Raw genomic sequence first — 24075 nt, forward strand, 5'->3', positions numbered from 1 at the left:
GCCCTGGATGCTCTAGGAAGGAAGGTCTTCCAAGGGTCCATGCTGGCGGCCTGAATTGCATGTTACCAACTCTATATGAGCCAGTACTCCAGGAACCTCTGGAAAAAACTCAAGGTTTGGTGGAACGCTTTCCGGAACAACTTCAGGAAGATTTCCCGAAAGTGATTCAGCAGGGACTGGAGTGTGACAAAGATAAGGTCCGGTCTGCTTACAATGTCTTCAAAATGGCAGCGAGGGTTGCTGTGGTGGGCATAGGTACTCTGTACATGGCCTGGCTTCAAGCCTCAGACCTCCAGCCCAGAAGTGCAGGAGCATATTGCTTACCTATCCTGTACTGTGGACAATCTCTTTGGGGATAAAATCAAGGAGGCAGTGGCTCAGTTGAAGGACTATCATGAAATCCTCCAGTATCTGTCCACAAACTCCTCTCTCCTCAGGTAAAAAGTCCTCGAAACAGAGTTTGAGGGCGCCCCTTTTACCACCTGAGAAAGTGCTATCCTCCAGCGGGTAGGGTGCGGTCTCAGCATGCTGCACCTAGGCCACGCATACAGCAGTCTCGCACACAGCCAGCCCCTCAGCAAAGCCCTGCCACAGGATTTTAACTGCGAGGGAGTATAAACCAGCGCCCTGTACCCGTGACGAATGATCCTCTGGTTGGAGGCTGCCTGCAACTCTTTGCAGACCGTTGGCTCTCGGTCACTTCGAACCCATGGGTCCTATCCATTGTTCGTCAGGGATACAGGCTGAACTTTTGAAAGGTTCCCCTGAAATCCCCTCCGTGTTCCTCATGGGAGTCTTTGGTGAACCAGCAAGTACTGCGAGTAGAGCTCTCCGCTCTCTTAATGGCTCAGGCAGTCAAACCCATTCCACCAAGCCAGTAGGGCAGGGGGTTTTATTCCAGGTATTTCCTGATTCCCAAGAAAACAGGAGGCCTCTGTCCTATTCTGGTCCTGAGGGCTTTGAACAAATTCCTCGTAAGAGAAAAGTTCAAAATGTTTTTGTTGGGTGCTCTAATCCCTCTCCTAAAGAAAGGAGACTGGCTGTGCTCCCTCGATTTAAAGGATGCATACGCCCACATTGCAATCTCTCACAACCATCGGAAGTACTTCCGCTTTCTGGTGGGAAAGGAGTACTTTCAATATCGAGTGCTGCCCTTCGGCCTGGCATCCGCACCCCTTGTCTTCATGTTGTGCCTAGGAGTTGAGGGGGCCTATCTTCGAAAGCAGCGAGTGCAGGTCTTCCTCTACCTGGATGATTGGCTAATCAAGAGCGATACCAGACCAGGGGTGCTGCAGTCACTCCAGTCCACCATCCGGAGTTCGGAGATCTTGGGGTTTCTGATCAGCTACCCAAAGTCCCATCTTATTCCATCCCTTCAACTGGAGTTCAATGAGGCCAGATTCAACACGGTTCAAGGCCGGATGTTTATTCCCCGGGACCGGGCACTGGCCCAAGGGGAGATGCTGCATCTCTTGGGTCACATGGCAGTGACAGTTCATGTTATGCCCTTTGTCTGACTGCATATGCGCAGAGCACAGTGGACTTTATGGTCCCAGTGGTGCCAGGCTACCCAGGACCTCTGGGCATGCATTGCGGTCATCATGCAACTTCAGGAGTCCCTATCGTGATGGCAATCCCATTTCAATTTAGAGGTGGGGATTCCTTTCCAGGTGCCTCCTCCTTAGGTCACTGGCACCACAGATGCCTCACACCTGGGCTGGGGAGCCCATGTTGCGGATCTCTGCACCCAGGGTCGATAGTCCTTGCAGGAGTGACAATGTCAGATAAACTTCCTGGAGCTCCTTGCGGTCCGGTACACACTCTGGGCATTTCAGGATCACCTAGCCAACAAGTTGGTTCTGGTCCAGACCAGGTGGTGATGTGGTACCTGAACAAGCAGGGAGGCACGGGATCTTTCCTTCTCTGTCAAGAAGCAGTCCAGATCTGGTCCTGGGCCCTGTCCCAAGGCATACTTATTTGTGCCATGTACCTGCCAGGAACAGAGAATGTGGCGGCAGTCATTCTGAGTCGCTCATTCTGCCCCCACGAATGGTCCCTAAAGTAGGAGGTTGTGGATCAGATCTTCTACCTCTGGGGGATCCCAGATCTGGATCTCTTTGCGTCCCTTTGCAACAAGAAGATGGACCAGTTCTGCTCCCTGTTCAGGGGGGGGGGGGACGGCAAGCTGACATCAGATGCCTTCGCCCTCCTTTGGGGCTCTGGCCTCCTGTATGCATACCCTCCACTTCAGCTGGTAACAAAGACTCTCCTGAAGCTACAACAGGACCGGGGAACCATGATCCTAATCGTGCCTTTATTGACCAAGGCAGATCTGGTTCCCACTTCTACAGGACCTCTCCTTCCGGATGCTGATCAGTCTGGGGATCTCTCCAGACCTGATCACTCAGGATCAGGGCAGGCTGCGTCTTCCCAACCTTAGAGTCTTATCTCTCACAGCATGGATGTTGAAGGGATAACCTTGCAGGCCCTGGGCCTCTCAGAAGAGGTGTCTCGAGTCTTGCTGGAGTCCAGGAAGCCTTCCACTAGGAGGTCTTGCGAGCTCAAGTGGAGGAGGTTCTTGGCTTGGTGTGAGGGACGCGGGTTGGATCCATTCTTTTCCACCTTGAAACTTCTGGATTACCATCTGTACCTCTCAGAGGCTGGTTTGAAGACCACCTTCATGAGAGTCTACCTCAGTGCTATTGGGGCTTATCACAGCTCCCCCATCTTGATGCAGCCTCTTGTGGGATGCTTCATGCTGAGGCCTACTTCAACTCAAGCCTCCAATTCGACCCCCAGCAGTATCCTGGGATGTCAGTGTGGTCTGAACCCGCCTCATGGGGACCCCTTTTGAGCCTCTGCGGTTGTGTGACCTGAGGTAACTGTCCTGGAAGGTCCTCTTCCTAGTTGTAGTCACTTCTGCATGCAGTCAATGAACTTCAGGCACTGGTGTCTTACCCAGCTTATACAAATGTTTTTCATAATAAGGTGGTTCTGCGGACACACCTTGTAAAGGTAGTCATGGAATTCCATATCAATCAGTCTATTGTCCTGCTCACCTTTTTTCCAAAACCACATTCGCACCAGGGCAAACGGGCTTTGCAAACACTGGGCCCTAGCTTTTTATCTGAAACATATGGCGAGCCATAGACAGACCATGCAACTTTCTCTTTTAACAAAAACAGATTGGGATTTGCAGTATCTAAGCAAACCTTATTGAACTGGCTGGCAGGTTGCATTTGCTTCTGCTACACAAAGGCGGGATTGCAGCTTGACGGCCATGTGAAAGCTCATTCTGTGAGAGCCATGGCTGCTTCAGTAGCCCACTTGCACGTGGTGCCAGTGGCTGAGATCTGCAGGGCTGTCTCCTAGAGTTCCCTCCACATAAGAACATAAGAAATTGCCATGCTGGGTCAGACCAAGGGTCCATCAAGCCCAGCATTCTGTTTCCAACAGAGGCCAAACAAGAACCTGGCAATTATCCAAACACTAAGAAGATCCCATGCTACTGATGCAATTAATAGCAGTGGCTATTCCCTAAGTAAACTTGATTAATAGCCGTTATTGGACTTCTCCTCCAAGAACTTATCCAAACCTTTTTTAAACCCAGCTACACTAACTGCACTGAACCACATTGCTTCAGATTACTGACTGGACAAGGACAGCTGACATGACAGTAGTTTTGGCTAGTAAGTGCTCTGCAATGTTTTTCAGCTCTGAAACCCAACTCTCCCAGCCTCGGGCCCCTTGTTCTGGTTTAGTTTGACTCCCAGTTTATAGCAGCACAGGTTGTTGTGCATGTTGGCACCAGTTAAGTTCTGGTTATCTTATGGGGGGGGGCAGCCTGTAGCTACATATTCACCCATGTGTGAAGACTACTATCCTGCTTGTCCTAGGAGAAAAGCAGAGTTGCTTACCTGTAATAGGTGTTTTCCTAGAACAGCAGGATGTTAGTCCTCTTAAAATCTGCTCTCCACCCCATGGAGATGGGTTTCTTCTATGTTTTATTTTTTTGTGAATTCTATATGACAAGACTGAATAGGGGCCCTGTGTGGCCACGTGGATACTAGCATGCTGGGCGTGCTGAGTGTGCCAGTCCCTTTGGACAGAGTGTGTGTGAGAGAGAGACTGTTTCTATTGTGTGTCTGTTATTGGAAAAACAATTTAAAAAAAATTAAGCATTAAAAAAAAGAATGAGAGGGCAGCACAGTAATTATTCACATAACAAAAAAGCCAGCACTGGCCCTGGGTATATCAATTTTTGTTCTGCTTTTGTGTATATTTGTGTAACATTGTTCATATTGTGTTGTGACTCACTTTGGGCACACTAGTGGTTAGATAAATAAATGTAGTAGTTTTATCTTTTTTTAAGCTTTCATTTACCTGTTTGCCCTTGTTTGAATTCTTCAAGCAGATTCTTCTGGATCTTTTCACCAGCTTCAGCCAGAGTCTACCCTAGATGAGCAGAATTTGATTACTGATGACCCAGTGGCTGCCACCAAGACATCTGGACAATCTTTTGAGCAAAGCACAGCAAAAGAATTTGTTCCTCTGCCTACCACGGAGAAAGCTGAAGAATTAGCAGAAGATATAGATAATCTCCCCAACCTTCAGGCTTCAGTAGAGAACCTCTGGAACCAAAAATTAAATTCGTTTGAAGAAGCTGGTTCATTTCATGAATTAAGAGAAACACAGGATATTATCCATGATTCTGCTTTATCTGAGCATTCTGTTAGAGATTGCTTAGACTTCACAAAGGAAAGCTCATGCAGTTTTGAATTATCAGTTCTGGAGACTGACCACGCCAGTATTGCAAGAATGGAGCTCGTGGGAGTAAATCTTGATAATCAAAATGTGGACAAAGAAATGCACAGATGTGTGGATAAATCTGAAAGCCACCCATACCCACTGGGTGAAAGCCAGGTTTCTGCATTACAGGCTCAGTCTGGAATGCTTGAGCAGACAAACCTGGAAACATTAGAAGGAACTTTAGAACTCAAAATAGTTCAGAACAGATCTTTATTCAAAACCATTGACCAAGCTACTACAATAAGCTCTGGAACTTGTTCATTACAAAACTGTATTCCTGCCTGGGTGAGTAAAGAAAGTACTTAATATTCCAACACATTGTAATAAATAAAATGTTCTAATGTAAGATATGAATATAAATTTAAACTATCCATTTGGACCAGTTAATTCTTAATGTATTTCTCACCATAACCTCTTTGTTATACTTACTGAGGCCGATAGTGAAAAAGCATTTAGACTGATAAATGAAGCCGTATGTGGCTAAATTCCAGCCGCATAACAAGTTATGCAGTTAGAATTTAGCCGCATAATTCAGGAGCGGTCCAGGAGCGGGTGGGAGTGGTTTCTAGATCAGTGGAAATCGGGGCCAAAATTCTGTCCCCTTGAGCTTTCATTTGCAACTTCTTGAGGATTTTTCCCTATTTTATACCCACATTCCCTTTATAGTTTTTGAAAATTTAGCTTTACCAGCTTCAAGAGAACTTTTTTTTCACCATTAAAGAGACTATGGACTAAAAATTATAACTCCTAGTACACAATGATTGTCTGACCAGCAATATTGATGTGCTGAAGGACTATTTTCAGATCTCAAGATTTTTCTATACTGAGGCCGCAAAATAATGAAGTGGTTTCTTGGCAGATTGAGTTTTTTTTCCTGAAAATACCTTAAAAAAAAAAAATCCAATAAAAAGGTATCGCCTTATTTGTTCTAGTGTGGTTGCCATGTTAGTCCACCTGAATGCACAGATCTTTATTTCTATGCATTCAAGTGACTAACACAGCACTTGTGCTACTTCATCCATCAATTATGTATTCAGAACATTGTCTGCTTTTTCTCCTTTGGTGCCTTTTTTTTTTTTTTTCTTTCAGGCTTTTAAGAGGTGCTTTTTCACTGATAAACTGAGCAATGTTCCTGTCGCTAGACTTATTGATTTTACACTGATCTCGTCTCATCCAATTTATTTTCTAGGACACTGAGTCTGGGCATGGAATTATGGAAGAACCAGAACTGACTCTAATAAGCTTGAATGACAGCGCTGTCACAGTGCCAGACCTGGAACACCCAAACCAAGAGGAAAATAGAGAGTGTCAAATTGATAATCTGCAATGTGTAACTGATGACCCTGAATTGAGAAGTAGTTCTAGGGTAAATATTGATTACCTGCTGTTGTTTGAGTAGTGCCTTTTGTGCCATTATTGTTAAGTTTTAAAGACTAAGATATAAACTCTACTCATTTTAAAAGGTTCTATTTAACATTGAAAACTATAAATGTTTTCCAAAGTGCTAGAGCCATAGATTAAGGTTACTTGGTACCTGACTAAATATATATAATGAATACTGAAATACTTTTTAGCAGTTGCCAACAACAGAGATGGATAGATGTAATAAACTACAAAACAAGTCTTGGATTTAACTGTTGGATTTCTTTTTTTTTTTTTTTTTGCAACAGAGAGGAATTTTAGTATTTTGATTTTTAGATCATGGGGCTGTACTTCTGCTGTCACACAACTTGTAATATATCATTTTGACTATGAAAAGTTGGACTAAAACTTGAGCTGTAAATGGCTCTAAAGATCTTAAATGGATGTTACAAATTTATTTTTTTTGGCCGGGGGGTGGGGGGCCAAACCTATAATTATCGGAAATCATATTCTGTAACTTATTTTTCCAAAAAGAAGCATTAAAAGACAGCCACACATGTGGGTATCATCAACAGTGCCAGAATTGGGGCATTTCTGGAAAGCTGTGGAAGAGCTTAGAAAGCTTTTCCAGGTATGTGCAGAAGTTCCTGCTCTGCCACTGTCAGCTGGGGGCTTCCTCAGTCTCTTAAATTTAGCTTTAACAAACCAACTCCAAGGGAAGGAAGGTGTATAGCTTGCTACCTATTGAAGGTAAGCAATTAGGGGTAGATTTTCAAATGTGCGCACGCTTCCCAGCATGCACACACGGACACACCGATTTTCTAACATGCGCACACCGGCGCACGCACGTTAGAAAATCCGTGGGCCATGCACAGATGCACGCTGGATTTTATAATCCGCGCGTGTACGTGTGGGTGGCACACGCAAGGGGGAAGGGACTTTTGCAATTTCCTCGTGGCGACGCATTCCGGCCTTCCCCCTTCCTCTCTCCTCCCCACCCCCTAAACCCTACCTATTCTTTTTTTTTTTGTTTGTTTTATTACTACAGGGCCCAACCTGAAGTAAGTTGCGCACGCCAGGAACCAAGTCTTCTGGACAATGAGCAATGGTGCTGTCCCCGGCCCACCCCTTCGAAGAGGCCTGGCCCTTATGCGCGTATCGGCATTTACGCGCGTGGCTGGGTCTCTTTGAAGATTCACCACACTTGTAAACGCCGGAATTTACAATGCTTAGGGCTTCTAAAATCTGCCCTTTATGGATTTTTTTTTTTTTAAATAAATAAAATGGATTATGGTTTAACTTGAGTGCCAGGAATTGATGCATTAGAACACAGTTCTAAGAATGCATTTTATCCATAGGTAACATTAAGTGCTAAAGATCTGATATACTACAGAACTATTCATTTACTAAGCTTTTTCCCCATAGACACAGAATAGGGAAAGAGCCTTCGTAAATCAGGCTCTTTGTTTGAAAATGTTGGTAACAATGAAGCAATAAATTTTGTTCTTTTGGAATAACAGAGTGGATTTCTACCTTTACTCTCAGAAGTGGATAATTCCATTGTCTCAGGACCTGAGACTGTGATTGATCAGTGTTCCATTGTAAAGCCGCCATCTTCACAGCGATTTGCAGGTAAGAGCCAATTCAAATGTTACATAGTAGAAAAAGGTGAGTAAAGATCAGTTGGCTCATTCAGTCTGCCTAGTGTTTTTGGTCTGTACTGCTAAGGCTATATCCCAGCTGCTAGCTATAGAAACCTGACTGCTTGTAAGGTATTGCATGCACCTTATCCAAGATGTTTTTTATTTTTTATTTTTTTTATTTTTTATATTTTTAAGGTAACACATTACATCATCATAACAGTATTGGTTGCATAGAAGTTAGGCAACAATAACTTGTTTAACAAAAGTATACAACATTATTAACAGCCGTATATTAATGTAAATTTCCATACTGTACAATAAATGTAAATTTCTATACTGTAAAATAAAACGCTGCTAAATTTTAGTACCAAAACCCGAGTTTTTCAGTATTTATTTAGACAGACCCTTTCCTTCCCCCCTCCCCCCCTGAAGCCATAGCCTGTGTGATATCCTAGTTTTGGGTTTGCCAAGTTTCCCACGGTTGCCACTTTGCAGTAAATTTTTGGATCTGATGATGTCGAACAGCTGTAAGTTTATTCAAATAGCAGATCTTGTGTAATCTCTGATGTACCCGTATAATGCTTGGAGGGTCAGCTTGTTTCCATTGGTAAGCTACTTCCATTCTCGCCGCCAATATTATTTGGTGGATAAGATAAGTGTGTGGGTATTTTACTGGTGCTAATGAAATACTAAGAAGAAAAAATACAGGCTCTCTGTGGATCCGTGTCCCTACCACCTCTGATATCAACTGTACTACCTCTTCCCAATATGTAGTGAGTTTAGGGCACTCCCACCACATGTGAAGATAAGTCCCCTGAGCTCCACAGGCTCTCCAGCATTGATCTGATAAGCTGCTATAAAATCGGTGGTTTGACTGGTGTAATATACCACCTGTAAAGCATCTTATACCTATGTTCTATCAGGGAGGCCGATACCGAGCCGCGTCTGATAGAAAGATAACATTTTGTCAACTGAATGGAGGTCAAGGGTGACCGAAGGTCCTTTTCCCACTCCCTGAGGTGTGATGGTGTGGCCTGTGTTTCTCACAGGACAAGCAGGATGGTAGTCCTCACATATGGGTGACATCACAAGATGGAGCCCTGTATGGAAAACTTTCTGTCAAAGTTTCTACAAAGCTTTGACTGACAATGGCACACTGAGTGCACTGAGCATGCTCAGCCTGCAATTATCCCTGTGAACCACAGGGATAATTGCATAGCCGTTAGGAGCTCTGTGAGAAATTCTAATACTTTTTCCACACGGAAACACTTAAACTTTTATTTCACAAACACTTTTCCCTGCACGGGTCTCCCTTTGCGTACGTTTATTCGACGCTCGGTGAGTACTATGCCCTGTTTTTTCGGTCGGTTCCTGTCACCTCCCTAGCCTGCCAACCGACTGCGGCCTTCCCTCTCACTATGTTTTCAGTTAGCCACACATAGCCTGCGAGTGTCCCTCTGTGACACTCTGCCTGATTATTAGTGCTAGTGGGACAGGGACTTCCATGGTTTCCGTTGCCGCCAGGGCCCCTGTCGATTTCAGGTCCTTCGATTTCCTCAGTACCCTCGCGCAGTCAATGCCCCTATCGCTACCGTCTGTACCCCCTTCAGACCTTCCTGGATTCTTAGATGCCATCGGTACCCCTCCCCCCGCGATACTCTGATGCCATCGTCCCTGTATCGTTTCTATCAGTGCCATCCATGTTTTTCATCCATGGCACTGATTTTTCCTTGGGTTTCCTCGGTGCCATCATTGCCCGGATGGATGCCATTGACGCTCACCTTTGTGTCGTCGGTGCCATCCATGCCCTGGTCGATGTCATCGTCGCCCAGGGCATTTCCATCGATGCCAGGGCATTTCCATCGGTGCCCAGGACACTTCCATTGATGCCCAGGTCCATTCCATCGATCGGCCATCGGTGCCCAGGTCCATTCCATCAGTGTCTTCGACGTTCCTATCAATGCGGTCATCAACTCAGTCGATGCCAGTATCATTTTTTCAATGCAGCGATGTTTTTTCGATTATTCGATGCCACATCATTCCCATAGATACCTACGCCAATGCCATCAGTGCTTCCGCCATTGCTCTGCCTGAGTCATCGATGTTTTTTCATGTATATATTTTTTGACGATATCCTTAAGGCCGTTTCGGCTGCCATCGACACCGTCAATACTGACATAGCACCGCCACGTAATGCCCTCGCCTGAACACTGCTCCATGCTTTGGGTTCTTATTAAAGCCCCGTATTAGCCTACGACACTACATAGTGCCAGGAGCAGTGCAGGCATGCCGGCAGTCCGTCATCAGTTGCCATCCAAGACAGCGAGGGCATCCATCTCAGCGCTGGGGAAAGACGGGCCGAGCACCGTGGCATGCATCGTCACTGACACGGTGACTGTCCGCCACAGACGCCATCCAGCACATCGGTGCTATCCTTCTCGATGCTGGAGAATGCTCGGGCCGAGCAACATCACCACTGCCATCGACACTGTTCCGCACAGTATTGGCAGTCCTTGGTGCTCCAGAAACACTGGAACGAGTTCTGAAGAATTCTGCACTAGTGTCACGAGACATCGAGCCGCTGCGACAAGGGCCAGGTCCAAGAACTATTAATTGGCTCCCCTGTTCCCGAGGCGTGCCCCACCGACATCGGTGCGGGATTGTGGCCCTCCACTAATTACGGTGGTAGTGCCAGCTATGCTCAGTCAGTCTCCTCTATACCTGCGCCACCATACCAGGCATCAGAGTTGAAACGGGCGTCTACACCCTCAATGACTCCTGAAATCTACGGAGCCAGCGATCTTCACCGGCTCATCCTTCGGCGATCCTCCTCAACCTGGACCCTGCTCACCATAGACGCCAGCCTACGAGGATGGGGAGCTCACTGCGAGGAATTAACTGCCCAAGGGCAGTGGAACGCAGAAGAGTCGGGATGGAACATCAACAGCCTAGAAGCCCGGGCAGTCAGACTAGCCTGCCTACGCTTTGCCCACAGACTCCGAGACAAAGCGGTCAGAGTAATGTCAGACAACTCCACAACAGTGGCCTACATCAACCGGCAGGGCGGAACCAGAAGCCAACAGGTGTCTCTGGAAATAGACCCCCTAATGACGTGGGCGGAAGTAAACCTCCAACAGATTTCGGCCGTCCACATCGCCGGGAAAGACAACATCACGGCGGACTACCTCAGCAGGGAAAGTCTAGACCCAGGAGAATGGAAGCTGTCGTCCGCAGCGTTCCAAATGATAGTGAACCGGTGGGGGACACCAGACATGGACCTTCTGGCAAACCGGAACAACGCCCAAGTCCCGCCGCAGGCGGGAACCTCAGTCCCAGGGGATCGATGCCCTGGTACAGACCTGGCCACAGGGGACCCTATTATACGCTTTCCCACCATGGCCCCTGCTGGGCGCAATCATTCACAAGATACAGCTGCACAGGGGACTAGTTCTTTTGGTGGCCCCGGACTGGCCAAGAAGACCGTGGTACGCTGACATGAGAAGGCTACTGGCAGGGAATCCCCTACCACTGCCTCCACATGGAGACCTGCTCCAACAAGGACCGATCCTCCACGAGGATCCAGCTCAATTCTCTCTTACGGCCTGGCCATTGAGAGGGCTCGCCTGAGAGAGAGCGGATACTCGGGGGCTGTAATCGACACCCTGCTCCAAGCACGCAAGTTCTCCACATCCCTAACGTACATTAGGATTTGGCGAGTCTTTGAAGCCTGGTGTGAAGACCATGACATCAAGCCATGCTAAACTAAAGTTCCCGTGATCCTGGAATTCTTACAGAACGGGCTACAGAAGGGACTGTCCCTCAACTCTATCAAGGTACAGGTGGCCGCATTGTCATGCTTCTCACCCAGACGTGTCACGTTTCCTGAAAGGAGTCAAACACATCCACCCACCACTAAAGTGGCCGGTACCTCTGTGGAATCTCAACCTGGTCCTGGATTTCCTAGCAGGAACCTCCTTCAGACCCCTCCGAGGTCTGTCCCTCCCTTTAAAGACAGCCTTTCTGCTGGCAGTTTGCTCAGCCTGCCGCATTGCTGAACTACAAACACTGACCTGCCGTGAGTCGTTCCTTAGGCTCACCCCAGGATCCATCCAGCTACGCACGGTCCCTTCGTTTCTTCCCAAGGTGGTATCACACTTCCATCTTAATCAATCATTCTCGCTACCATTGCCGGATGACTTGAAGAATTCGGAAGAAGCTCGTAGTCTACGCCACCTCAATATAGGCAGACTCCTATCCAGATACCTGGAAATGTCGGAACCCGTACAAAAAACGGACCACCTTTTCGTCCTTCACAGCGGGAAGAGACAAGGGGAAGCGGCCTCGCGAGCAACCATAGCCCGCTGGATCAAGGAAGTCATCAAGGCAGCCTACGTAGAAGCAGGAAAGCCTCTGCCTCTACAGGTCAAGGCCCATTCTACCAGAGCCCAGGCAGTATCCTGGGCAGAAACCAGAATGCTGTCTCCTGCCGAGATCTGCAGGGCGGCGACATGGTCCTCCATCCACACCTTCTCCAGATTCTACCGTCTGGATGTTCAGGCTCGGGAGGACATGGCATTTGCAAGGGCAGTACTAAGTTAGTCACGGGCAGCCTCCCACCAGGTTCGGGAGTAGCCTTTATACATCCCATTGGTCCTGAGTCCATCTGCTACACGCTAGGAAATGGAGAAATTACTTACCTGATAATTTCGTTTTCCTTAGTGTAGACAGATGGACTCAGCATCCCACCCTTGGCTGCCGTTACGCATGGAATTTCGAATGATTCAAGGGTAAGCCATGTTTTCATTCACCTAGGGCACCCACCCTACCGGGTGTCGATGCTTTCCAGTTGAGTACACTGGCGGTCTCCAGCTATAGTTGTTCCAACTAGTTCAAGTTAATCAAGTTATAAAGTTTAACCAAGTTATGAAGTTATTCAAGTTAATCAAATTAGTCAGTCACACATATATCCACAATGCTTTTCGAGGAGAATACTGAAGAGCTGCACTTCCTGCAGGGGTATATGTACTAGGGGCTGACGCCAGATTGAAATCTGATCCGTCTCCAACTGCTATCAGGAGTACACTATACCCATTGGTCCTGAGTCCATCTGTCTACACTAAGGAAAATGAAATTATCAGGTAAGTAATTTCTCCATTACCCTTTTTCTTTTTTCTACACCACTCTTTTCTCTTGCTCCCTCGGATTCTGCTCCCCAGACATCCTCCACATAGGTACACCTCTGTTCCAGTTGGAGTATCGTTTGGGAGTGGGGATACCCGATTAACGGTAAACCCCTTCAGAGTCAGCTTACCATGGATTATCCACTGATCAAGCCGCCTCAATTTTCACTAGTCATGGAATGGAACCCATATTTCGTGCTTATAAATCTCATACATTCTCTGTTCGAGCCTTTCCACTCCTCTCATTTCACAGTATGACATGAGAAATTCTTTCCCTCAATGTCATTTCAGCCAACAGGGTCATTAGACCCTGCGTTCCTCCGTGACAGAGTGGTTTTACGTATTCAACTTCATATCCCTCTTAAGGTAGACATTGTATCTCACCTTATTCAGAATTTACTCTGCCCATTTTTCCCAACACCTCTCTCTCACCAAAGAGAGAGGGTTTTTTCCACTCCTTGGACAGTAATAGTGTACTTGCATTCTATCTAGATTGCACTACACTCCATAGGAATTCCACCTAACTCTTTCCTTCTGTGGCAAGAGTCAACCTGCGTGTTCCACTGGGCAAACAGACCTATTCCTCCTAATTGACGGTCTGTATCTCTTTTCCTACCAACAAGCAGGCATTTCACTACAACACTGTGTGTAACCACACTCTGTTGCGTCCGTCCCAGCCTCAATAGTTTCCCCTCGGCCACTGCTGCTTGTACATATTTATCAGGCTGCAACCTGGAGCTCTCTCCATACCTTTGCAGCCCATTATTGCTTACAGGCGACTAGCCGGCATGCTCCATGTTTGGCCAGTCCGTCTACTCTTATTCTTTTCGGTTTAACTACCCAACATCCTTCCACCAACCCATTAAGGGTTTCAGGATGCTCTCCGTTCCAAATTCCACCCCTGTCATTGCGCATCTTGGGTGCATTTGGTGCACTCTCGGGCATCCTCAGCTTGATACTCACCCATATGTGAGGACTACCATCCTGCTTGTCCTGTGAGAAAGCAGAGTTGCTTATCTGTAACAGGTGTTCTCACAGGACAGCAGGATGTCAGTCCTCACGAAACCCACCCGCCACCCCGCTGAGTTGGGTATGTATACGTTTTTACTTTTATTTTAGTTTCGCTTGCGCTTTTAGCTATAAGACGAGACTGAAGGAGACACCTGTGGTTCACAGGGATAATTGCAGGCTGAGCATGCTCAGTGCACTCAGTGTGGCAGTGTCAGTCAAAGCTTTGTAGAAACTTTGACAGAAAGTTTTCCATTCAGGGCTTCATCCTGTGATGTCACCCATATGTGAGGACTAACATCCTGCTGTCCTGTGAGAACACCTGTTAGAAGTAAGCAACACTTGCTTTCCCCATTTAATAGATTATAAATCCTAGATATAGTCTTTTTAATTTTGTCAGAATGGTCGCAAAACCCCTCGAACAAGGTTCTACCCCTGCCCAAGTCCTCTTGAACTAATTTCTGTAAGATGTAAGACTCTATCTTACAAGATAGAAAGATGTCAGAAGGTGATAAGTGGTGTTTCCGCATTAGTTCTGGGAATCTAAAACAACCAAGCTTCTCCCACCTAGTCGCTCTGGTCTTAGACATCCCCGGGGAAAATTCAGGATTAAAAAATATTGGTGTGCTCAGATAATATTTCCTACTGCCCACCACCTTGGTTTTCCAGTGATCCCAGATTTTCAAAGTAAGCACTACAGAGGGAATGTTCTTTAGCATCGGTTGCCTGGCTGCACTCGACAACCAGACCTGAGAGGCTGGGGTTAACCCAGACAGAAAGTCTGTTTCCAGTTGAACCCACCTTTTACTGAAACCTTTAGTATGCCAGTCAATGATAGGGCATAATTGGGAGGCTACATAGTACCATTGGAGACATTTATTTATTTATTTATTTATTTAAAAAGCTTTTCTATACTGCTATTTGGATATAACCATCATAATGGTTTACAATATTTGATAATATCAAACAAATAACAAAACAGTACAATACCCAAAAAACATCATTCTTACTTTCTTAAAAATTAAATAAGTGTGTAACTATAAAGGACGATCCACAAAAATGGGAACGGTTGGAACTTTCCTGGTTGGGAAGAATTTCCACAATAAAAATGAACGTTTTACCAAGGCTTAGCTACTTAATTCCAAACACTGCCAAAACCAGTATCTGCCGTTGCCCTCCGCAATTGGCAAAAGTACCTGTTCCGTTTCCTTTGGCAAAGACGGCCTCTTCGGGTCAGTGGTAGGGTTCTCCACCTGGCCAGAGACAAAGGTGGTATGGGGGTCCCATGCTTGCAGTATTATTATACAGCTGCTCAACTGCGTTATCTCATAGACTGGCATATTGCTGGCACACACAAACGTTGGGTTCAATTGGAACGAGACCTCTTAAGGGGTCTTCAGCCGCAGTCTTTAATATGGCTACCACCTCAGATGTGGAACCTACCGACTTGCTTAGCTCCTGCTGTTGCACACACCCTATGTATTTGGGACAGATGGAAGAAAGAGATTGTAGGAGATAGAGTTCTCTTTTTTAAATCCCCAATCTTCCACAATAAAGCATTTCCGCCTGGAAATTCCACGAGCATAGCTCATCGTTGGGCGCAAACTGGGTGTACGTGCATTGAACATGTGTGGCGCCAGGGGAAAGCTAAGGAATTCTCTGAGCTTACCGAGGAGTTCCAGATCCCATCGACGGATCACTTTTTCTATCTGCAACTAAGGCACTACCTGTCACAGAAAGCAGTGCAATCGGATTTAAACAGGGGTAAATCACTTTTTGAGGGCTACTGTGATCATGCAGATAAGCTCAAAAAGGTAATCTCTAAGATTTATATCTTGCTTAATAAAGATATCGCCTCCCCACCATCTAATATTGTTCAATGGGAGAAAGATCTACAGGGTACAATAGAATCGCAAGAGTGGCTAACATGTTATATTGCAGCTAAGAAAGGATCAGTTTCCAATTTTGATAATGGAACAGAATTATAAAATGTTATACCGCTGGTACTTGACCCCAGAGAAAATGCATAAATTCTATCCATTAACTACAGATCAGTGTTGGAGGGGGTGCGGTAATAGGGAAACCTTTTTTCAAATTTGGTGGGATTGTGTACCTATACAGGGATACTGGTCTATGCTCATAGGGCTTATACATGATATAACGAAGGTGTGTGTCCCTTTGCAGCCGAAAATATTTCTCTTTAATATATATCCTTCTGAACTAATTGAACAGAACATTTATTTGATACAGCAGATTATTCAAGCCGCTAGGTCAGAGATTGCAGTCCTCTGGAGAAAGGAGATTCCATCTCATGCGAGGGTTTGCCAACGTTTGACTAAAGTTTGGTATCTTAACAAGCAGACAGCCATCAGACGACACTCACTTAAAAAGCATCAGATCCAATGGAATAGTTTTGAACTTTGGTGGAAGGACAGTCGAACTTATTGACACCGGACATCAGTAATCCCACTTGAACTTTTCTCAATCTTTTTATTTCACTCTTCTCCATTTTTTCGGCCAACCTACCTGTATTTGCACTTGGACTGTTGGGGGGAGGGGGGGTTGGGGATATAGTTTAAAACAGATACTGCTTGAATACTTGTATGCTTACACTGTTTGCTGATCTTACAATTTTATGGCAGATTTCATTTTGCTTGTGGATGTTTGCAACATATGTTTCTATGACCTTGTAAACTATAAATAAAAAAAAAATAAGAGATAGGAGAAACCCAACTCCACGGGTGGCAGGCAGATTTCATGAGGACTAACATCCTGCTGTTCTCTGAGAACACCTGGTACAGATAAGCAACTCTGGGTAGTCCTCACACATGGGTGAATCCTTTGCTACAGGCTGCTCCCCAACACACAAGGGGAGCAACAGACACTCAACCAGGTGCCAACAGGCACAACACCACTGGTGCTATTGGTAACAGAGGGGGAGACAGCCTGAACCCAAACAACGGGCCTTAAATGGCACCGTTGGGTTCTACACCTTAAACAGGTTCAGAAGGACAGACTGGCCAAACTTGTCGGGTCAGCTATCACTACCCAGACAATAATGAGAAGGGAATGCGTGGAGAGAATTCCATGTCACAGCCTTGCAAATCTCCTCTACAGTAAGTGGGCCACTGATGCTGCCATGGCTCTGACAGAATGAGCCTTGACATGAGCCCCAAGATGCAGTCCTGCCTGGGCATAGCAGAAGGAGATGCAGTCTGCTAGCCAATTGGATACTGTCTGTTTGGCAACAGCAACGCCCAACCTATTTTGTCAAAATAAACAGATGGGCTCCTGTCCACTCCAGACAGAAAGTTAAGGCTTGCTTGCAGTCCAAACTGTGCAGTGTTCGTTCACTTTGGTATAAATGGGGCCTGGGAAAGACTATTGCCAGGACCTTATGCAAGACCACCCTGTCATGATAAAATTTAGTATAAGGAGGATAAGTCACTAAGGCCTGGAGCTTGCTGACTCTGCATGCTGAAGTGATCACCATCAAAAATAGGACTTTCCAGGTCAGGTCAGGACTAATCTGAGAATTCTTTTTCACTCAAATTACAATAAAGCTCTGGAATTTGTTGCCAGAGGATGTGGTTAGTGCAGTTAGTGTAGCTGGGTTCAAAAAAGAAGTCCATTAACGGCTATTAATCAAGTATACTTAGGGGTAGATTTTCAAACCGCGCGATTTGGCGTACTTTTGCTGGCGCATCAGGCGCAAGCAAAAGTATGCGGGATTTTAGTAGATACACGCGTATCTGCTAAAATCCTGGATCGGCGCGCGCAAGGCTATCGATTCTGTATAGCCGGCGCGCGCCGAGCCGCGCAGCCTACCCCCGTTCCCTCCGAGGCCGCTCCAAAATCGGAGCGGCCTCGGAGGGAATCCTCTAACGCCCTCCCCTCACCTTCCCCTCCCTTCCTCTACCTAACCCACCCCTCCGGCCCTGTCTAAACCCCCCCCCACCTTTGTTGGGGGATTTACGCCTCCCAGAGGGAGAAGTAAATCCCCGCGCGCCAGCGGGCCGCTGGCACGCCTAGTCGCAACCCGGGGCGGATCCGGAGGGCGCGGCCACGCCCCCGGGCCCGCCCCCAAAACGCCGCGCGGATTGGGCACGCCCCCGACACGCCCCCCCTCGGAAAACCCCGGGACTTGCGCGAGTCCCGGGGTCTGCGCGCGCCAGTAGGCCTATTGAACATAGGCGCACTGGCGCGCAGGGCCCTGCTCGCCTAAATCCGCCCGGATTTAGGCGGATTTAGGCGAGCAGGGCTCTGAAAATCCGCCCCTTAGGGAATAGCCACTGCTATTAATTGCATCAGTAGCATGGGATCTTCTTACTGTTTGGGTAATTGCCAGGTTCTTGTGGCCTGGTTTGGCCTCTGTTGGAAACAGGATGCTGGGCTTGATGGACCCTTGGTCTGACCCAGCATGGCAATTTCTTATGTTCTTATAAGTCTTGAATGAGTAGATGTGAATCGGCAATTTCTTAAGGAGTTTATGAATATGAGGTCGAGGGTGTGGCCAGCTTTATGGGTAGGGGTGTTGATAATTTGTTTGAAGCCCATGGCGTCTAGGGAATTTAGGATGGCTTCGCAGTTAGGAGAGGGAGTGATAGAGTCAATGTGTAAATTGAAATTGCCTAGGATGATGGCTGGGGAATCGAAATTTAAGTTTTTTGTAATGAATTCAATGAGGGGGGAGGGGTTGTTTTCAAGGAGGCCAGGGGGTGAGTAGACAAGGCATATTTAGAGGTGGGGCGATTTGAATAGACCAAATTCAATTTTGGAATCTGAGTTAGAGGGTTGTGGTCGGAGGTTCAAGGTTTTTTCTATCTAACAGAGCATTCCAAGTCAAATTTCGTTGAAATTGCCTAATTCGTCCTGAGCGATATCATATCCCTACAGCCTACTACCCTCCCTGCCATGGCAGTCACTAATTATCCCGTTCCTTTAAATGTATCCTCTCTCCAGTGGCACATATCAAGATAATGTGTAGGTGAAAGGATAATCGGAAGAACCCTCTTGTTTTCTTTACAGCCATGCAGCTAGTTTTTGAATCTCCTCCAGGGAGTTTGCAGGAAGCATTCTTAAAGAGAAAAACTGATTTCATTCAGAGATCCCGCAAAAGATTGGATGAAATAAAAAGGCAAGAGCAAACTTCTGGGAAAACAGGAGCTACCAATATTCCAAAAAGTGGACCAGAAAAATCCCAGCTGCAGAAAGAGCATTCTCCTTCTGAAGGTAAGGTTGTAGAAAAAGGTCAGGCTTTTTTTTTCTGGTTATCTGTTGCAAGTAAATCTGCTTTGGGGTGGGGGAGGTAGGAATTTTTTTTTAAAGTATATATATTAGATCCAATGTATTGTATGGACTGAAGTACAGTGAGCCTAAGTTCTGCATTCTTTTGCAGTCTTCTTCCTCATCCGCTGGCTATAAACTTCATTTTTGTAGTCCTAGAGTTACATCTGAAGAAGACTTTTTTCTTTTTTTTTGTTGGTCCTTTTTAAAAGGTACCGAAGACTCCACTCTGACCTGAAAAATATTACTCAGAAAAGTGTATGATCCTCACATAATACAGATTTGGGTTTGACATCAACCAATTTCACTTTTGTTTTTCTGCTTTAATGATTATGCCCCGATGAAATTGTCTGTAGTTGGCTTTTTGCTGTTTTTTTTACTGTTGCCTTTCTATTTTGGTTAATTGGTTCCTCTGTCTCTTTTAGCTTAACAGAGACAGACAGAAGAGATGGCACATTAACTATTAAAAAAAAAATTCATCCCAACATAGATGAACTATCTTTCGAAACATTTCTTTACCTCCTAGCTACCATGCTGAGAAATCTAAATATGTGCCATTCAGGAAGAGTAGTTGCAAACCTGAGTTTTTCTAGTTTCTCTTTCTTGAGACTCCCCCCCCCCCCCCCCCCCCCACCCAGTCCTCTATTTATCCACAGAGCAGGTAGTAAGTGCACGTTACTCTCTATGGATCTTCCAGTGTGCTTCATTCAACCCTGTTCTGGAAGAACCACCTCTAAGCGTGAGAAAAATAATTGTCTCCATGCCAACAGCGATGATTAAGTGGCACCAGATAAAGACGATGCCTTTTTGTGATGTGGACATCTTAGATTACCAATTTTTCTCAGTGGCCTCCAAAATAGCTTTCATCTTTATATTTATAATTTGCTATGTTTGTATTTTGGTCACACTGTCCGTCGCACTCCAGAAACTATATTTGAGCAGCCCTTTTGGTACATTTAATGATTGATTTTTATTTCCTTAAGGGATATTTTTGGTTTCCCATAAAAAATTATTATGCACCTCTACCAGCAGATGGAGATGGAGCAAAGCTGACATCACAATATATGGCAGTGATACCTTCGTATCCCTCCCTCAGATGAGTGCCTTAGTCCGGTAGCTGGTTTCTGCTGCCGTAAACATAGCTGTAAAAAAAAAAAATGAAAGGCAAGTGGATGCAGGAAGCCAAGTGTGGAATGAAGGTCTATGCCCTCTCCCCCCCCACAGCCAGAGACAGACTTTGTACTCAGTCGGGACAGGCTGAGCTCAGGTAAAGAGTAATTAAAAAATGAAAAAAGAGGTAAGAGGGATTTGATTTTAGGGATTCCTCTCCATGCTCGGTGAGCTGATCTGACATCCATTCTTGCCTCCGGGGGGAGCTTGGGGATTCGGGCAGTTTGGAAGGTTGAGCAGCCTTCTGGGCTAGGCCCCGTTCTCACGCTTTGATGTTCGCCACATGGTAGGCTGCAGTGACGTTCGCGCTTTTTTTTTCTCTGCACATAAAGCTGCCCTCTTCAGATACATCAGTTCATACTTACACATCTAGCTCAGTTAGGTGCATAGGGATACCTACCTGGGTGCACAGTTGTGTGTGTAGGGGCACCTAGGTGGACGCACAGTGGTGTGCTGAACGGTTCCTAGGCAGGTGCTGAAATTGCATATGCTCAGGTGGGTGCTCAGTTTGTGCATCTACCTGAACAGTGAATTAGGCATCTACGGTTTTTTCAAGTGTTTATTGCGAGCACTCCTGGGCACACAGTTCTCAGACGCCTGTTGGAGTGTACTGACAATTCTATGGCACCAATAGCAAAGAAGCCTAAGCCTCTGCGCTGCTTGTCATATTCGGGCATTTCAGCCTGGCATCCCCTCTAACTTGTTGGCACTGTTTGGAGATTCTGGGAGAATTGTCTTGGTCTGATGTTGGAATGGAAAAAGTTGCCAGAGGTTTCACCTGAAGCTGGGGCTCCCCTACCTGGCTCGTCAGTGGGGGAAGGTAGTTCAGTGGGCACTGGACCGATGCCCTCTGGTTTTGGCATGGTTCGCTCTGCCTTTTCTTGGGTGAAATTTTTTCAAGGGCTGCAGTCCTTTCCTCAGGCTCAGTCGATGGCCCTGGCCAATCTTAACAGATTAGGAACACAGGCTGCAGATAAACATCGGAATACTTCTAGACCCACTGCAGGTCATGCAATGGCAATAATGATGAAGCTGATGCTTTTTCCCTGGAGGATGGGGAAATCCCTCCAGGGCTGGAGCCGTATGAAACTATGTTGCGTTTCTTTCATTGAGATGAGTTACCAGCTCTGATTTTCCAAACATTGAAGATGCTGGGGGTACCGGAGGCTTATTCCATGTCTGAGCCAAAGAAAAATTCCATTTTGATTTCTTTGCGTAGAGCCTCATGTTTCTTCCCTATTATGGAGGCTATTCAAAAATTGACTGATCTTGTAGGGGTGCCCCAGAAGCTAATTTTAAAGGAAGACGAGCCTTGGAAGGGCTGTTCTCCCTGGATCCAGCTGCGAGAGAGCAATTGCGTTTTTGAAAGTGCATGTGCTTGTGTGTACCGTTGCTAAGCGGACAACTATCCCCATAGAAGGGGAGCAGCATTGAAGGATGCACAAGATAGAAGAGATAGAAGAATTGAGGCTATTCTTAAGAAGGCCTTTAAAGCGATGGCAATAAATTTGCAGATAGCTTCTTGTTGCTCCTTGGTGGCTCACTCTTGTTTATTTCTCTCTCAGGAAGTTGATTTATCTGGTGTGAATTCCAGGGCAGTGATGGAACTGCGATCTGGTACGCACTTCGGCCAGAAGGGTGGCTTCGGTAATAGCGGCCAGGCATCAGCTTTGGCTCAAGAATTGGTCAGCAGATACAATTTCGAAGTCTAATCTTTAAAAATTGCCCTTTAAAGGATCACTCTTGTTTTGGAGTGAACTGTAAAAAAAAAAAAAAAAAAAAAAAAAGGCCAATAAGTGGAGTGAGGCCCAGGTTCCTCAGTTGCCAGAGGATAAGAAGCAAACGTCTCGCTCCTTCAGCACAAGAGGTCATGCTAGGGTTTTTGGGCACTTTCGCCCCTACGGAGGAGTGGCTTCTCAGAGGACTCTGCCTTTGGGTAGGTCTCAGTCCTTTCGTCCCAGGCAGCCCAGAAGGGTTTTCAAAGGTGATTCAGTTGAACTGAACCAAATCATGGTGAACTTGGAAGATGTGGTAGGCCAAATTGACAAATTGAAGAATAGTAAATCACCTGCACCAAATGGTATACATCCCAGGGTTCTGAAAGAACTAAAAAATGAAATATCAGAACTATATCAATTAATTAGTAACCTATCATTAAAATCATCCATTGTACCTGAAGATTGGAAGATGGCCAATGTAACCTTGATATTTAAAAAGGGCTCCAGGGGTGATCTGAGAAACTATAAACCGTTGAGCCTGACTTCAGTGCCAGGAAAAATCGTGGAAACTGTTATAAAGAATAAGATCACAAAACATTTAGATGGACATGGTTTAATGGGCCACAGCAAGCATGGATTTACCCAAGGGAAGTATTGCCTCACAAATCTCCTACATTTTTTTGAAGGGGTAAATAAATGTGGACAAAGGTGAACCAGTTGATGTGGTGGTATGGATTTTCAGAAGGTGTTTGACAAAGTCCCGCAAGAGAGGCGTCTTAAGAAAAATAAAACGTCATGGGATAAGAGGCGATGTACTTTTGTGGATTGCAAGCTGGTTAAAAGACAAGAAACAGAGTGGGATTAAATGGTCTATTTTCCCAGTGTTAAAAGGTAAATAGTGGAGTGCTTCAGGCATCTATACTTGGACTGGTGCTTTTTAATATATTTATAAATGATCTGGAAAGGGGTACAACGAGTGAAATGATCAGATTTGCGGAAGACACAAAATTATGCAGAGTGGTTAAATCTCAAGGAGATTGTAATAAATTGCTTGAGGACCTTGCAAGGCTGGAATTTTGGGCTTCCAAATGGCATATGAAATTTAATGTAGACAAGTGCAAAGTGATGCATTATAGGGAAAAATAATCCTTGCTGTAGTTACACAATGTTAGGTTCTAACTTAGGAGTTACCACCCAGGAAAGAGATCTGGGTGACATAGTGGATAATACATTAAATTCATCAGCTCAGTGTGCTGTGGCGATCAAGAAAGGAAACAATGTTAGGAATTATTAAAAAGGGAATGGTAAATTAAATAATGGACGTCATAATGCCTCTGTATTGCTCCATGGTGAGACTGCATCTTGAATACCGTGTGCAGTTCTGGTCATCACATCTCAAAAAAGATAGTTGTTCTGGAGAAAGTGCAGAAAAGGGTGAACAAAATAATTAGCATGGAATGGCTGCCTTATGAGGAAAGGTTAAGGAAATTAGGGCTGTTAAGTTTGGAGAAGAGACGACTGAGCGGGGGGGGGATATGATAGAGGTCTACAAAATCATGAAAGGACTTGAACAAGTTAATGTAAATCAGTTATTTACTCTCTGATAATAGGACTAGGGGACTCTCTATGAAGTTAGCAAGTAGCTCATTTAACACTCCCAGGGCGATCATCAAAAGAATCATTTTTCTCCAATAGCTGTATCCATCCAATACTGTAGATGCGATCCCAACTTGGGTTCGCCTTTCTTTAGTATTGGAGTGTCACATATATATATCTACAGTATTGGGAGTGTCACAGAATAAGCATGGAAGCCTTTTCCCCTGAAGCAGGACCTTAAAAGTGGGGGTCCGAAACGCGATAGTGTTGGGCTGTGCAGATGAGTATCACTGCGGAAATCGT

At 45.7% G+C, this 24075-nt stretch overlaps 1 protein-coding gene across 4 annotated transcripts in view; it reads left to right on the top strand.

The window, feature by feature from the left end:
* CEP295 (centrosomal protein 295) overlaps nucleotides 1-24075 on the top strand; it is a 212246-nt gene that overhangs the window by 178108 nt on the left and 10063 nt on the right. For 3 of the 4 annotated variants that reach the window (XM_029602323.1, XM_029602320.1, XM_029602322.1), the window contains exons 23-26: nucleotides 4412-5094; nucleotides 5999-6175; nucleotides 7692-7803; nucleotides 19031-19234. In XM_029602323.1, the coding sequence (XP_029458183.1) occupies nucleotides 4412-5094; nucleotides 5999-6175; nucleotides 7692-7803; nucleotides 19031-19234 (1176 nt within the window). The remainder of the gene's footprint in view (nucleotides 1-4411; nucleotides 5095-5998; nucleotides 6176-7691; nucleotides 7804-19030; nucleotides 19235-24075) is intronic. The other variant, XM_029602321.1, reaches the window with a different exon arrangement.

This window comes from Rhinatrema bivittatum, chromosome 5, assembly GCF_901001135.1.
Source record: "Rhinatrema bivittatum chromosome 5, aRhiBiv1.1, whole genome shotgun sequence".
Classification (NCBI taxonomy): domain Eukaryota; kingdom Metazoa; phylum Chordata; class Amphibia; order Gymnophiona; family Rhinatrematidae; genus Rhinatrema; species Rhinatrema bivittatum.